At 42.1% G+C, this 15484-nt stretch overlaps 1 protein-coding gene across 3 annotated transcripts in view; it reads right to left on the bottom strand.

Moving 5' to 3' along the window:
- LOC122067061 (protein transport protein SEC23-like) overlaps positions 1-15484 on the bottom strand; it is an 89439-nt gene that overhangs the window by 52229 nt on the left and 21726 nt on the right. For all 3 annotated transcript variants that reach the window (XM_042630912.1, XM_042630911.1, XM_042630910.1), the window contains exons 5-7: positions 2283-2358; positions 2024-2199; positions 1847-1928 (exon numbers count right to left, since the gene is read on the bottom strand). In XM_042630912.1, the coding sequence (XP_042486846.1) occupies positions 1847-1928; positions 2024-2199; positions 2283-2358 (334 nt within the window). The remainder of the gene's footprint in view (positions 1-1846; positions 1929-2023; positions 2200-2282; positions 2359-15484) is intronic.

Raw genomic sequence — 15484 nt, 5'->3', positions numbered from 1 at the left:
TATAGAAATCATCATATTTTCTCGGCCTTGCTAGCCCCACAGTCTTTCTTGCCTCATTTCTGGCGGCCCTATATCTCTCTTTGTCTTCAACATCCCTAGTCCTTTGCCAAGTTTTAAATTTATCTTTCTTAGTCTTCATGGCAGCCTAGACCTTAGCATCCCACCACTAAGTCTCTCTAGGAGCCGACTTAATACCCTTAGCCACCCTTAGAACCTCCTTAGCAACTTTTTTAATGCAATCCGTCATATCATTCCACATCGTGTTGGCGTCCCCTTCACGATCCCACTTTCCATGCTTCACCACCTTATATGTAAAGAACCCTACTGACTCTCCTTTCAATATCCACCACCTAACCTTAGGGCACACTTGGTTCCTCATTTTCTTCTTCGGTAAACTGAAGCACATGTCCAAGATCAACAGTCTATGTTGAGAGGTTAAACTCTCCCCAGGTATGACCTTACAATCCTTGCACATCCATCTGTCATGTCTTCTAGTGAGAAAAAAGTCTATTTGACTGGAATGCTGTCCACTCTTGTAAGTAATTAAGTGTTATTCCCTTTTAGCGAAAAGTGTGTTAGCAATGGATAGTTCATAGGCAGTTGCAAAGTCCAGAATTAAGGTTCCCTCCTCATTTCTCTCCCCAACTCCAAAGCCTCCGTACACCTCTACGTAATCTCTCCTATCCTTCCCAATGTGTCCGTTCAGATCACCTCCCATAATAATTTTTTCATCCGGTCTAAAACTATGCATCAATTCGTCCATGTGTTCCCAAAATTGTAGCTTGCAACTCTCATCCAATCCTGCTTGCGGAGCATAAACACTAATAATGTTGACCACTTCTTTATCTAACACCAACTTTAAGGATATGATCCTACCCCCGACTCTTTTAACATCTACCACATCGTTCTTCAAGTCTTTATCTACCACTATGCCAACTCCACTTCTTCCACTTTGGTCTCCCAAATACCAAAGTTTAAAGTCATCCAACATCTTAGCTTTCACCCCTTTCCATCTTGTCTCTTGGATACATGCAATGTTAATCCTTCTCCTCCTCATGACATCTATCAATTCCAAACTCTTGCCAGTTAGTGAACCAATGTTCCAGGAACCACATCGAATCCTCCTTTTATTATCAACATTTTGAACACGCTCTCGAACATGATACAAAGTAGATTGATATCATGTGTCGTTTGTGTGGGATGCCCTGACAACAGGAAAAAAAGACATAGGACACAGAAAGGGGTAAAATGTGATCAAAAAACACAGAAAGGGGTAAACTGCATTGCAAATACTTCTTTTCCCTTTTCCTTCTTTGAAAGGAACAAGCTTGACACAAAATGGGAGATGTTTTATGGAAAACACTAGTGCAAGACTTTTTCCCCTCAATCATCAGAACAGAATCGTTTGGGTAGTGATCCACTCAGAATCAGTAGTGGAGATAAATATGACCAACAGGAGGGTGGTCACATTTGACAGTGGACTACAATAAGGAAGCATCAGTCCCAATAGGTATACAAAAAATTGCCATGTAGTCAGACGGCTGTTTCAGCGTTAATGTAGTTTTCTATCATAGTTTCTTTGGAGATCTTACAACTCTAATATAGTTTCTTTAGAAATCTTAGAACTTTGCGAGGCAACCCAATCATCCTTGCCTGGCCTAAAGATCAGTAGATAACTGAACCATGAAAGGATAAAGAGAATAGTTCTCCAAAGTCCAAACACCACCAGGTAGGAGTATTTTAGGTGCAGATATTTCCTCCTCACCAGTAAGAAGAGAATTCATTCTAGTAAATGTATAACAGGCCCCATATGAACTGAATAAATAAAAAAAATTGAGAGGCTTACCTGTATGCTGCCAGGTCCAGCAACCCATCTTCTAGCAAGTGTTGTAGCACGAAGTCTCATTTGACCACTGTTGTGCTGATAACTGGAGGAAGTTATCTGTAATCTGTTAGAAAAGCTTCATCTTCCTTATAGAGCTCAATGTAGTATCTTATTAACAAGAGGATAGCCCTGACATACTATGTTAGTAATTGAAGGTAAAACTGATCATTTGTGGGTGGACCAATTGATTCTGGAGTTTCCTTTTTGACAATCTCAAATACCAAGCACAAAGATGTAGCTTTGTCAATGCCACACATCTTCCAAGTGCTGGTGCTTCCCTGCCCAACAACTGTTTCAGAGCATAAAGGACCTTTCTGCAAAATTAGCAACACACAAAATAAGAATAAAATAGGATATGTCCATAGCAATATCAGAAGCTTTGGAAATTGGAACATACCTTTTCAAGAGATGCACAAGGACCTAGAATGCCCTGAACCTTGACATCCTTGGAGCAGCTTACTTCAAATATACCACTGCAAAAAAGGATAAAGAGAAGAGGAAGGCATGTACCAGTTTCCCACTCCCAATTAACAAATATTCCAGGCATGCATAAAAGCTACAAGAAAACAGAGGTAAACAACGAGGTCCAAACACATAAACCCTATAATGTGTGTGTGCGTATGTGTGTGTGTGAGAGAGAGAGAGAGAGAGAGTTTAAACAAGTAAAAATGATTGATCTTGCAAATGCAAAATTTCTGTTGCAGATTACATAACCAAGTTAGTAAGCTTTGCCATTCATTCAAAAACGCCATGGTATATGACTCAATATCAACTTACTTCAGTCGCAAATAAGCAAGAGTTTGGGCTTGTAGCCCACAAAAACGTTGGTAGAAAGACTGAGGCCCATAGAGAGGTGTCTCTCCCCATCTACGACCGAAAATATGGGGACTGAATAATTACAGAAAATCGTGACTCACTAAACACAGAATCTTGAGAACTCTTACTAGAAATAGTCAATCCACAAATAAACAGTGACTAATATTTTCCGAAAGAACATGATGTCTAGCTTAAGATGATCCCACACCAGTCATTGGTTGCTTTAGCATCTTTTTTGTTTCAACAAAAAAAAATAATTCTGCACATCTCTAATGCTGATCAATTTAATTCTTATCCAGTTACGTTGGACAACACTTCTATGAAGCTAGGAAATAGAAAAGAAGTACCCCCTCTGCATCTACTTTTGAGTTGTGGATATGGAAAGACTAAACGGTATCAACTATTAAGGTGAAAAGTTATACCATGAAGCATACACACATATATCCTACAAATGTTCATCATAAAGCATGTAATTACATGTTCATCACAATCACAGTCTGACTTCAAAAACATTTCAAAGGCACTAAGACTATGAAGTTAGAAACATAATAACCTTCCATTTGCTAAGAATTAATATTACAGCTAATTTTCTCTTGATCATTACCAAAAGAGCACTTTCTAATGAAATATACTAATATAGTGTTTAAGAACACAAAAATTCCATTCAAAAAATAAAAATGATCACTATGTCGAGCCAAGATGAGAGATACTATATTACAAATGAGGATAAGCTCTTTGCTAAGATAAGTGTCACGTTATGGGTCAATTGTTGGTTTCATTTGTTTTTCTTCTTTCCTAGTTACACTATATCTCTAATTTACTAAATTAGATTTAGACTAGGATTTTACTTTATTTTCCGCAGGGATTGCTGTTGTAAGCTTGGTTTGGTATTATAAATAATATGTGAGAGAGGCAATAGGCTGCCTCTCTCTCTCTCTCTCTCCTACCTGCAGGTACTGGTTCCAGATTATGGGTTTTATCACATGGTATTAGAGCTGTAACCAGTGTGTGATTCTGTCCTTGATAGTGTTCCGGATCCGAGTTCTGAAACCGGAATCGAATCGCTTATGTGTCCAATCAATTAACAATTAGTGCAATTCCAATAACAAGTGGCAATGTCGTAATAAATCAGAATTTCACAATGGTTGCTAGGTGTACGCTAAATAGCACAGTATATAAGGGTTTACCAATTATTGATCAAGAATAGACCTGGATGTAAATATAAGGTAAAGGTTAATGTTAAATAATGAGAAAGTGAGGGGTAATATGAAGGGTGGGATAATCAAAACTAAAAGAACAAAATAAGGCTTTGAAGAATCGTGGGAAGAAGGGCTGTCTTCTTCCTCACAACAGAAGAGGGGAGGCAGTAGAACACAGAAACGAAAGGAGAGAACTCCTTCAATACCTATTGGTTGGGTATGAAACTTCAGGCGTAGATTCACAACCTCAATTCCCTCGAGTATGATCCATTGCTGGACCTGGGATCAAGGAAACAAATAGCTTTAATTTCTGCACCTGGGTCAGGCGAAAAAACTCAGAACTGAATCTGAATGCAGGTTTTTGCTCGCTGATTAGAAGGAACTGGGGAATGGGAACATAGGGTGTGAATCACTACTGGAAAAAGAACCAACAATTCCAATCTCAGGTCCAATCGGCCTATATTGATGAACCAAGGAAGCTTGCCTGAACCTGTTAGTGATGCCCAGGAACAGGGGTGTGAAGAAAACCAGAAAATAAGAAGAAAGAGGAAGAAATAAAGGGAGTGAGAGAGAGAATCGCACAATGGGGGAAAGAATGGTCACATAACCTGATTCCTACCAAACTGGCACAACTCCAATTTTCATTCTCAAATCATGCTTAACAAGTTGTGTGACATGCCTTCTTTTTACCAAACTGAAAGTAACTTCCTAATTAAAATCTAAAACTGAAATAGACATAAATCTCCTAATTACTCCTGAAGATCTAAGCTAATAAATTAGTAACAAAATAAACTCAAATTGCAAATTCCTACTTAGCCTAATGACTACCAAAATAAAAAATAAAAATAAAAAAGATTACATAGATTTCCCCAAAATAAAATAAAATCCTAAAAAATCCTACTGAACCCAAAAATCCAACAAGACCCAGTTCATCTCGGTCGAGATTGCCAAACGGGTCAACCCGGTTCAGCCTTAATTCTGCATCAGACAGCTATTTGTTGAGAAAAACTCATCCATGAGTTTTATAGAAGGATTTGATCAGCATCCAAGATCATCAGCTTTGACTAGGCAAAGATCCATCACATCTCATGATCAACGGTCACGATCTCCTAATGGTCGTCAATAAATGATATGACTTTGATTGGACTTTGACAATGGGATTTCACAATTGAAATCGGGCCATCGATCAATTCTTCAGATGCAACCTTAATCTGACCATTCAGTTCATCTTGATCATCATGTCTAGTGTCAATCGGCTGTTCCACCACTAACCCGTCCTCAATCATGCTGCATGCCTTATCACATAAGTGTTTGGTACTTTCGGTAGGCTTTTGAGAATCTGATCGAAATTCCCAAGATTCCAATAGAAGCTCTTGAAATTCCTTCAAGCCATCATCAAATTTCTACTTAAACCTCCCCAGAAAAGTAAAGAATTCAGGAAAAACATCATCGAAGTAAAGGATTTTGGCGTTGATACAACTTGATTGTGGATCCGGATTCCGAAACGAGAATCGGATCACCTATGGGCCGAATCAATTAACAATTAGTGCAATTCTAATAACTAGTGGGAATGTCATAATAAATCCGAATTTTTCAATGGTTGCTAGGTGTACGTTAAATAGCGAAGGATATGGAAGGGTTTACCGATTACTGATCAAGGATAGACTTGGAAGTAAATATGTTAGAATACATAATTAAGGTGCCTCAAGGGCACTATAGCCTTTTCCTCCTTCCATCGACCCTAATTAATGAGGGTTGGCTGAAGGGGGATTTTTGGGTTCACTCCCTCAGAATCAGTTGATATTTGGAGGAGACCCTCCTCACCCCTATAGAGGATGTTGACCATCCATGTGAACCTATCTGCCAAGTTTGTGTATGTGATCTTCATCATTTTCCTAATTTTCCTATCTCACAAGTTCTTCATCAGAAAAATCAGATAAATTTTGGAGAAATGCTTCATTACCCTTATTAATGTAGAGTCAAGTCACAAGGGACTTAACCTCAGGCAGGATCTTAAAATACACAAAAGGTAACAATAGTAAGTCTAATGACAGGAAGTCCTTATTAATGTAGAGTCAAGTCACAAGGGACTTTTCTCTCTCTCCTTGGAAGTCCTTTCCCGATCCATCCAATCTATCACTGACCTCCACCTTATTTCTCTCATCTCGAAATGCAAATCCCTTCTCCTTTCCCACTTGGCATTCGCCGATGACATCATGATCTTTTCCAAGGCCGATCCTCTTTCTATCTCCACTATCATGACCACTCTCCAATCTTTTGAATCCATCTCGAGTCTCAACATTAATCTCCTCAAGTCCAATATCTCATCGCCAGAGTCTCCCCTGAAGTCTGTGACTCCCTTTTTGAGATCTCCGAAGTCTCGCTTGGTTCTTTGCCTGTTAAATACTTGGGTCTTCCCCTTATCTCCTCCAGGCTCTCTTCCCATCATTGTGCTCCGATGCTGGACAACCTTAGGAAAAGGTTGCAGCTCTGGAAAGGCAAACTTCTCTCTTTCACCGGCCACCTTACCTTGATTAGATCGGTCCTCCAGTCCATGTATCTCTATTGATCTGGTACCTTTGTCCTCCCTGCCTCCGTCATCAAATCCTTTGAAGGTCTCCTTTGCTCTTTCCTTTGGAAGGGCTCTGATTCCTCTAAATTCCTAAAGCCCCTAAGTTGGGAGAAGGTTTGTCTTCTTAAAGCTGAAGGTGGTCTAGAAATTAGAAAAATCAAAGTCACCAACTCTGTTGGTGTCCTAAAGCCTCATCTGGAAGATTGTGTCCTTGCATAAAAGCATTTGGGTTGATCGGATATACTCTGGTTTGCTCAAATCTAATTCCCTTTGGACCACCCCTTCCATTTCTGATGCCTCTTGGATCTGGAGAAAGATCCTTGAGCATAGATCCATTAGCCTCTTTGCCATCTCTTATACCATCGGTAATGGTCAGTCTATCTCCCTCTGGAAGGACCCCTGGCATCCTTCTGGCATCCCTTCTCACCACATCTCTCCCAGAGTCATCTACTCTTCTGGCCTTCCCTCAAATGCTTTGTCTCCTCTATTCTTTCTCCCACTGGCTGGTCCCCTCCCTCCTCTCCCCCCCCCTCTTCTTAACCTTTGGTCCTCTCTCCCCCCTCTTCCCCCTAGACATAGAGGAAGAGATGACAAGTGTATTTGGCTCCCCTCCTCTAATAGAACCTTTTCCTCCGCCTCCGCTTGGTCTTTTATCCGAACCCCTTCCTCGGTAGTTATGTGGCATAAGGTGGTTTAGACGTTTAGTTCCAAGGCTACATTCCCCGCCATAGCTTCACTCTATGGCGATGCCTGTCCAATTGCCTCCCCACCCAATCTTTTCTCATTCACCATCATATCCCAGCCAACCCTTCTTGTTGCCTCTGTCCCCTGGGTATAAAGGATATCCCCCATCTCTTCTTCTCCTACCCCTTCTCCTCCCTTATCTGGAAATCTGTCCTTCCCAAATGTTGGCCGACTAAAAGAACAATTCTCCCTTTTGATAGGGAATGGAACTGGATTGACAGGACCTTCTCTGGTTCTTCCATCTGTGACTCTATTGGCAAATTGGCTTTTCGTGTCATTAGTAACCACCTCTGGATGGAATATAACATCTGATGGACTCCCAAATCTCGATCTCCAGATAAGATTTGGAAAGTTATCTACTTTGATGTCACTTCCAAAGCCCAAACCCTTCAAACCTGCCATGTCCCCAACACCTACAAAAATTCCCACAATATATTACCAAGAGAAGAACAAGAAGAAAAAAGCGGGGGAAAGCTAGGGGACAATTACAGCAAAACAACTAAAGGGAAACAAGCCCAAACAGAAAAAGACAACAAAGGGAAGCAAGCCCAAACCAAGGGTGGGCTGAACATCTAAGGAAAGGGAAGAACACTCAAGGGGGGGATGCCACAAGATGGAAGAGGGGAGACCCCAGCCTGTTCCTTGGGGAATATCGAACTAAACGATGGGGGAGAAATCTAAGGTCAAAATAGATGGCATTCCAAATCTTATCATAGGATCGAGAGTTGGAAGTCCAGCTACAAAGATTGCGCTCAATCCAAATGTAACTAATGGTAGCACAAAAGGCAAGCTTCCCGACAATATCGCAAATGAAGGAACTAATGAAAGTCATATCAAAGTAGATCCATTCTCTAGCAAGATTAAGAACTCTTCTATTAGAAGGCCTACAATGCTTAAGGACCTTCATCGAGATGACTAAAGAGAAGGGGTAGGAGAAGAAAAGGTGATTAGCATCTTCAGTACCATTCCAACAAAGACAACAAAAGTGAGGGACTTGAATGTGCCGATGGATAAGGAGGGGCTGGCTAGGGAGGTAGTTGGAGAGGGCACGCCATACTGTGAAGCTATGGTGAGGGATGTGACCTTTAAACCCGACAGTCGTGCGCCAAGGGCAAAGGGAGCTTTAGATATGACAAAATCCCAAGCAAAGGAGAAACTAAATGAACCCGAGGAGGAAGGGAGCTAGGAGATTTTGTCGTCTCTTCCCCGATGCTTGGGAGGGAGGGGAGGGAGAGGAGGAAGGTTAGACCAAATATCAGCAAAGGGAAGAGGAATGAGGAAGGCACAAATTCCCATTAGCCAAGATTTAAGGGACTAAGGCATTCTGTCACACCCCGCCTCCACTCACCTAAAGGCTGGTGATATGGACATGCACACGTGTCCACAATCCATCCAGGATCCACGATGCAGTACTTTAAGTTCATAAGATTATGAAATGAATTCTAAAATCACATATTTATAATACAGACAAAATATATCAACTAGTGATTTCTATTGATATTTACACAAAAAGAATGTTTTCACATCTTGATCATAATTACAGTTATGCCCCCATAGGGCTACATCTGTTAAGTACAAAAAAAAATCAGAAATAGAAGATGATACTCCCATCCTTAGAGTGCACCAAATGCACAATCATCGCACATGTATCCATCCTCGTACGCAACCAGCTCCTCATCCCAGTCACCTTCGTAGAGAGCCGGGACCTCGATCACAGTTTCCAAAGGATTTCCTGAATCAATATCTAAAAAGGGACAACAACGAGGGGTGAGCTTCCACGAAGCCCAGTGAGGGTAACACACACAAGCAATCATGACAATCCAAGAAAATGCAACAGTATGAATATTCATGCCCGACCACATCAATATGAATGCAATTATGTGAGTGCAATGACATGATCCATTTATTATCAAGCAATTCTAAGCAACAATTTCTAAGTCCAAAGGGGGTATAAGTGCTACTACAACGTAGGTGTTATCCCTAGTCATGAATGTACGTTATCAATCCCCAAGGATACTAGCTAGTTGCGAGTTAGGAGAGTGCCAGTTCCGGAACCATATCATTACCTGACAAACCCCTATTAATAACCCTCCCATGATACCACTACATCGAATCCAACATCGTGTGAGGGTCGGTCACGACATTGGCATCTTTGCACCTCAGTCACTGGAAATCGTCCCCAACCGCGAACTATCGGACGAGAGGATTAACCAATACGTAAACCCCTATTGGCAAGGGTTGTAGCACCAGGGTGGTTATCCTAGCCCAATGCATTCTAATATGCCACAACACAATTCAATCATACTCACACACCACACACACCTAAGCATGCAGTGCCGCCGGCACCAACCATTGGCCACCCTACACACAATTCAATCACACTCACACACACCCTAAGCATGCAGTGCCGCCGGCACCAACCGTTGGCCACCCTGCACCCCAGTCACACACACACGCACACAGGCACAATCATAATCCAAATTCTCATGCCACATCAACACTTTACATAAGGAATAATATAATAATATGCAAAATGATAAAATTCATCCACATATGCATTATGATGCAAGCATTTCATAAAAACATTCAAAATCCCCACACCTCGTGTTTTAAATGGCAGTAGATAGTTGATGGTTTCGTGTTGCGTGCTCCCGTCACTTCTCAGTTCCACTCCTAGGATACATAATGTTTTTAGGTTATTCGGTTATTTAAAGAGGAGTGGGACACTAGGACTCATGCCCCAATAAAAGGATAAAAATTTAGCTTTAAAATGGTTCACCGGTGGATGATTATCGGTGGATGGTCATCTGCCGGTGAGTTCACCGGTGGAAAAATCCGAAAGGAATACACATCCTGCAATATTTTCACCGGTGGATGCTTACCAGTGGATGATCATCCGCCGGTGAGTTCAACGGTGGAAAAATCCGAAAGGAATGCACATCCTGCAATATTTTCACCGGTGGATGGTCCCTGCCTTCACCGGCTGGCCAGTGACCATCAGCCGATGAAGTTAAAATCGAGGTTTTCTTACCCAGATCAGCCCTATTGGCCCTGTGGCCCCTGTGTATGGTGGTGGAAATGCGTATTTTTCAGTGGGGTGTCATTTCCTAACTCCATTCCTCCCTTCTCCCTCTTTTGTATAGTTTACAAATTGGGTTTTGTTATTTTAGGGTTGGTTTTCATGTAGGGCATCCTCACACACTTCACTTAGCTTAGATTTAGTGAAATTAGCGAGTGGATCAACATAGGGTTTCAAGATACACCCAATTTCCTCAATACACAAGTCTAGGTTAAGGTAAATTGGGGAAGACTTAGGTTGAGCTCATGGAATGGTCATTAATGGCTCAAAAAATCACTCTCACACACCATACATAGGTTTAATTTCATTTTCCCCAACTTAGGATTAGGTTAGGATGTTAAGTCATAGAGGATTTGCTCATTCCCAAATCCTAGGGTTTTGGTTAGGGGTTTCATAGGGATTTGTCCTTAGACCCAAGGTTGAGTGAATAACCTTGCCAATATAGGTCTCTTACTCTAATTTCCTCCTCCTATTATGTAGTCTTTATGGTTGGGTAAGTGGAATTTGATTGGGTCTCCATTACTTCCAATAAAGAGTGAAATGGGGAGAGAGAGAGAGAGAGAGAGAGAAAGATTTATGTGTGTGTGTGGAGAGATGAGCATATGGGCTTACCTCAAGAATGGAGCCCTAGCCTTCCTCCTTCCTTCCTCCCTTGCTCTCCTTCTCCTTCTTCTTCTTCTTTCTCCCTTTCCTTCTTTCTATTTTGGTAGAAGAAATGAATGGTAAGAGCCCTATTTATAGTCACTTAAGTCCCACTAAGGGCTGTTTGGGGAATTAAAGGGTTTTTACCCAATACCGGGTTATTCCGCTATTCGTCACTAATGGCCCACTTCGAGATGTCCCGCCACATTAATCAACTCCCTAACACATTGTTCCATCAATGTGGATGGGTTTGGGGTGCACGATCGTGAGATCTCGGGTCCCATCGTGAGATACCCAAAACTGGCCTGTGCACTCACCGTATGGTGTTCACCGATGGATGCTCCATCCGCCGGTGACCATCAGCCGGTGAATGCTAAACTGGTCACTTTGTATGGAGATCTCTCCTCAGTTTGAGTGGGGCCTTCTCCAGGGTTTCTAGTGTGTGTGAGGTTCAACTGACCTTTCCCTTCGGGTCTGGAATCCCTTCCAATTACTTAAGCATGGGTAGCAGGTGCAAGTGGGGTCGCCCTTCCTCGGCAAAAGGCAGATGCAACCCAGAACTCACTGGTACTGGTGTCCTCCGATGTCGCACCTGAACATTAAAATAGGAAGTTTTAGGGTTCGGGTATAACATTCCCTCCTCCTTACAAGAAATTTCGTCCTCAAAATTTGACATACCTGGTGATCCAAACAACTGAGGATATTTCTTCTTTATTTCCTCATGTTCCCAAGATGCTTCTTGTTTGGAGTGATTCCTCCACTTGACTAGTACATAAGAAATAGTCCGATTGCGGAGAATGTGGTCTCTCCGGTCAATGATTTCTTCTGGCTGTTCTACATACTTCCAATCAGTGTCAAGTTCCAAGGGTACATGTGTCAAAATATGAGCTGGATCGGAAAAGTACTTCTTGAGCATGGAAACATGAAATACATTATGAGCTCCTTCTAATTCGGGTGGCATAGTGACCCAGTAAGCTACTGTTCCGACTCTACTCAATATCTCATAAGGTCCCATGTATCGAGGACTTAGCTTTCCTTTCTCGCCAAACCTCTTTACTCCTCTCACTGGGGAGACTTTCAGAAAATTTTTATCACCCACCTCAAACTCTAGGTATTTCCGTCTGACATCCACATAGTTTTTCTGTCTTGATTGAACCGCCTAAATTCTCTCCCTGATTACATCCACTTTCTCACAAGTGGCTTGGATCAGTTCCGGGCCTAGGATCTTCCTTTCTCCAACTTCATCCCAATACAAAGGCGTTCTGGATTTCTTACCATACTGGGCTTCATAAGGTGCCATGCCTATAGTAGCTTGGTAGCTATTGTTGTAGGAGAACTCTATGAGTGACAAGTGCTCATCCCAACTATAGCTCATATCCAACACACAAGCCCGCAACATATCCTCTAGGGTCTGTATAGTCCTCTCTGATTGCCCATCTGTTTGTGGATGGAATGCCGTGCTGAAATTCAGTTGTGTCCCCATTGCTTTCTGTAGACATTTCCAGAAGTTGGAGGTGAATCTGGCATCACAGTAGGAGACAATATTTGCCGGTACACCGTGTAATTGGACAATATTGTCAACATACAGCTGAGCCAACTTTTTCATGGAGTAAGTAATTCTCATAGGGATGAAGTGGGCCACCTTGGTTAGTCGGTCTACAATTACCTAGATTGTGTCATTCCCCTTCTGAGTACGTGGCAATCCTGTGACAAAATCCATGGTAATGTTTTCCCACTTCCATTCTGGTACGGGTAGGGGTTGTAATAAGCCATGTGGCCTTTGCCTTTCTGCTTTGGTCTGTTGGTAATTCAAGCACCTGGCTACATGGGTGGCTACGTCAGTTTTCATGCCACACCACCAATAGGACCTTTTTAAATCCTTATACATTTTTGTACTACCGGGATGGATGGAGTAGGGTGAACTGTGAGCTTCTTTCAATATTAATTCCCTCATCTCTTCATCCTTTGGTACGCAAAGTCTATCCTTGAACTTGAGGACCCCATCTTTAGTCAACTTGAAATTTAAATCTTTTTGTCTTCCTTCTTTGATTTCACTTACTATTTTCTGAAGATCCTCATCCAGTACTTGGGTGGCTTGGATTTTCCCCACTAACGATGGTTGTATCATAAGTGCAGCCAAGGTCATTGCCACCTCATTCGTTTGTAGTTCCAAATCCATTCTTCTAGCTTCCTCAATCAGCTGTTCATTCACCGTCAAGGCTGCTAGGGATAGAGTCTGAGACTTCCTGCTCAATGCATCAGCCACTACGTTGGCCTTCCCCGGATGGTAATGGATGGTGCAATCATAATCCTTCAACAGTTCCAACCATCTCTATCTCATATTCAGCTCCTTTTGGGTGAAAAAGTATTTCAAACTCTTATAATCGTTGTAGATCTCACTCTTTTCCCCATATAAATAATGCCGCCAGATCTTTAAAGCAAAAATGACCGCTGCTAACTCCAAGTCATGAGTGGGGTAATTCTTTCATAGTCCTTCAGCTGTGGAGATGCGTATGCTACAACCTTGCCATTTTGCATCAACACAAAGCCTAAGCCCAACTTGGATGCATCACTATATACTACCATTCCGGCGTTGCCTTCTGGAATAGTGAGTATTGGAGCTGTTATTAATTTCCGCTTCAATTCCTGGAAACTTTCTTCACATTCCTTAGACCATTCAAATTTCACTCCCTTCCGTGTTAGTCGAGTCATAGGTCCAGAAATGCGTGAGAAATTTTCAATGAACCTTCTGTAGTATCCTGCTAACCCCAGGAAGTTACGAATTTCACCTACATTCTTAAGTGTCTTCCATTCTACCACAGCCTCTACCTTTCCAGGATCAACTTCAATGCCCTTCTCTGAGACAACATGCCCTAAGAAATGCACTTGTGTAAGACAAAACTCACATTTACTGAATTTTGCATATAACTGCTTCTCTCTCAATCTCTGAAGGACAAATCTCAAATGGATAGCATGTTCCTCCCGGCTCTTCGAATAGATCAAAATGTCGTTGATGAACACGATGACAAAGTTGTCTAACATATCGTGGAATACTCTATTCATCAACTCCATGAACACTGCAGGGGCATTGGTTAGTCCAAATGGCATAACTAGGAACTCATAGTATCCATAACGGGTCCTGAAAGCTGTCTTCCTAATGTCACCCTCTCTGATCTTGAGTTGATGATAACCAGATCTGAGGTCAATTTTGGAGAACGTGGTTGCACCTTGCAATTGATCAAAAAGGTCATCGATTATGGGCAATGAATACCTATTCTTGATAGTCAATTTATTGAGTTCCCTATAGTCTATGCACATTCTCATACTCCCATCCTACTTCCTAGCAAAGAGTACTGGTGCTCCCCATGGGGACACACTAGGTCGGATGAACCCTTTCTCCAATAAATCTTATAATTGTTCCTTCAACTCCTTCAATTCTAAAAGTGCCATCCTATATGGAGCTTTTGATACAGGTGCTGCCCCAGGAATCAGATCAATGGTGAATTCAATCTCCCGGTCCGGGGGTAGTCCAGGTAAGTCGTCAGGAAAGATGTCTGAGAATTCTCTCACTACTTCTATTTCCTCTACCGACTTCCCTCCGTAGTTTTGTCAATCACAGATGCCAAATAAGCCTCACATCCTTGCTCTAGTAATCTTCTCACTTCAAGTGCAGATATCACTAGTTCCTTCTCGAAGTTTGAATACAACTTTCTTTTTTCTGCACATAAAACACATGCCCTATAGGCAGATAACCAATCCATACCTAAGATAACATTGAAGTCACGCATCTCTAATTTAATCAAATGAGCAATCATGTCCCGTCCACAGACTTGAATAGGACACGGCTCATAAATCTCCTCTAATCCTACCTCACTCCCAATCGGTGTGCTAACTACTAACTTGTGTGTTGACATTTTTGACTTGATATTCATCTTAACGGCAAAAGTGGGGGATACAAATGAATGTGATGCACCAGTATCAAACAAAACATATGCAGGGGTCATCGATATCAACAAGGTACCTGTGACCACTCCAGGCGATGCCTCCGCTTCCTCAATAGTCAGTGCAAACACTTTCCCTTGCAGTCTAGCTCCCTGTGGTGCATGAGCCGGACGGGTGGCGGATAATGGCTGCACTGATCTGGTTGGTCCTACATAAGGGTCACCCGGTCTCCTCTGTGAGCAATTCCTTGCAAAGTGACCCATTTGCTAACAGACAAAACACCTTAAGGGGACCGTCTGAGACTGTGCTACCATGGGTCTAGGTAGTGGTGGTGCTTGTCCTGTTTCTGGTCTTCTATACTGACCTGAGGCTGCACTAGAATATGTCCCCTTACCAAACCTGCTAGGTGCCACTGTCCTCTTCCCTTGTATGGCATGATAGTTCTCTCTTTGTTTGTCCTCAATGGATTTGGCAGCCTGAACCACCTGGGCATAACTGTGGAGGTACTGAGCCACTAACACAGCCCCTATAGCGGGTCTTAACCCTTTCTCAAATCTCTTTGCCTTTGTCTGATCCCCCTTCAAATGCTCAAGTGCGAAGAAGAA

This window comes from Macadamia integrifolia, unplaced genomic scaffold, assembly GCF_013358625.1.
Source record: "Macadamia integrifolia cultivar HAES 741 unplaced genomic scaffold, SCU_Mint_v3 scaffold269, whole genome shotgun sequence".
Taxonomy (NCBI): Eukaryota; Viridiplantae; Streptophyta; class Magnoliopsida; order Proteales; family Proteaceae; genus Macadamia; species Macadamia integrifolia.
Note: the sequence above shows the minus strand (reverse complement) of the source record. Positions and strands in the feature narration are given on the sequence as shown.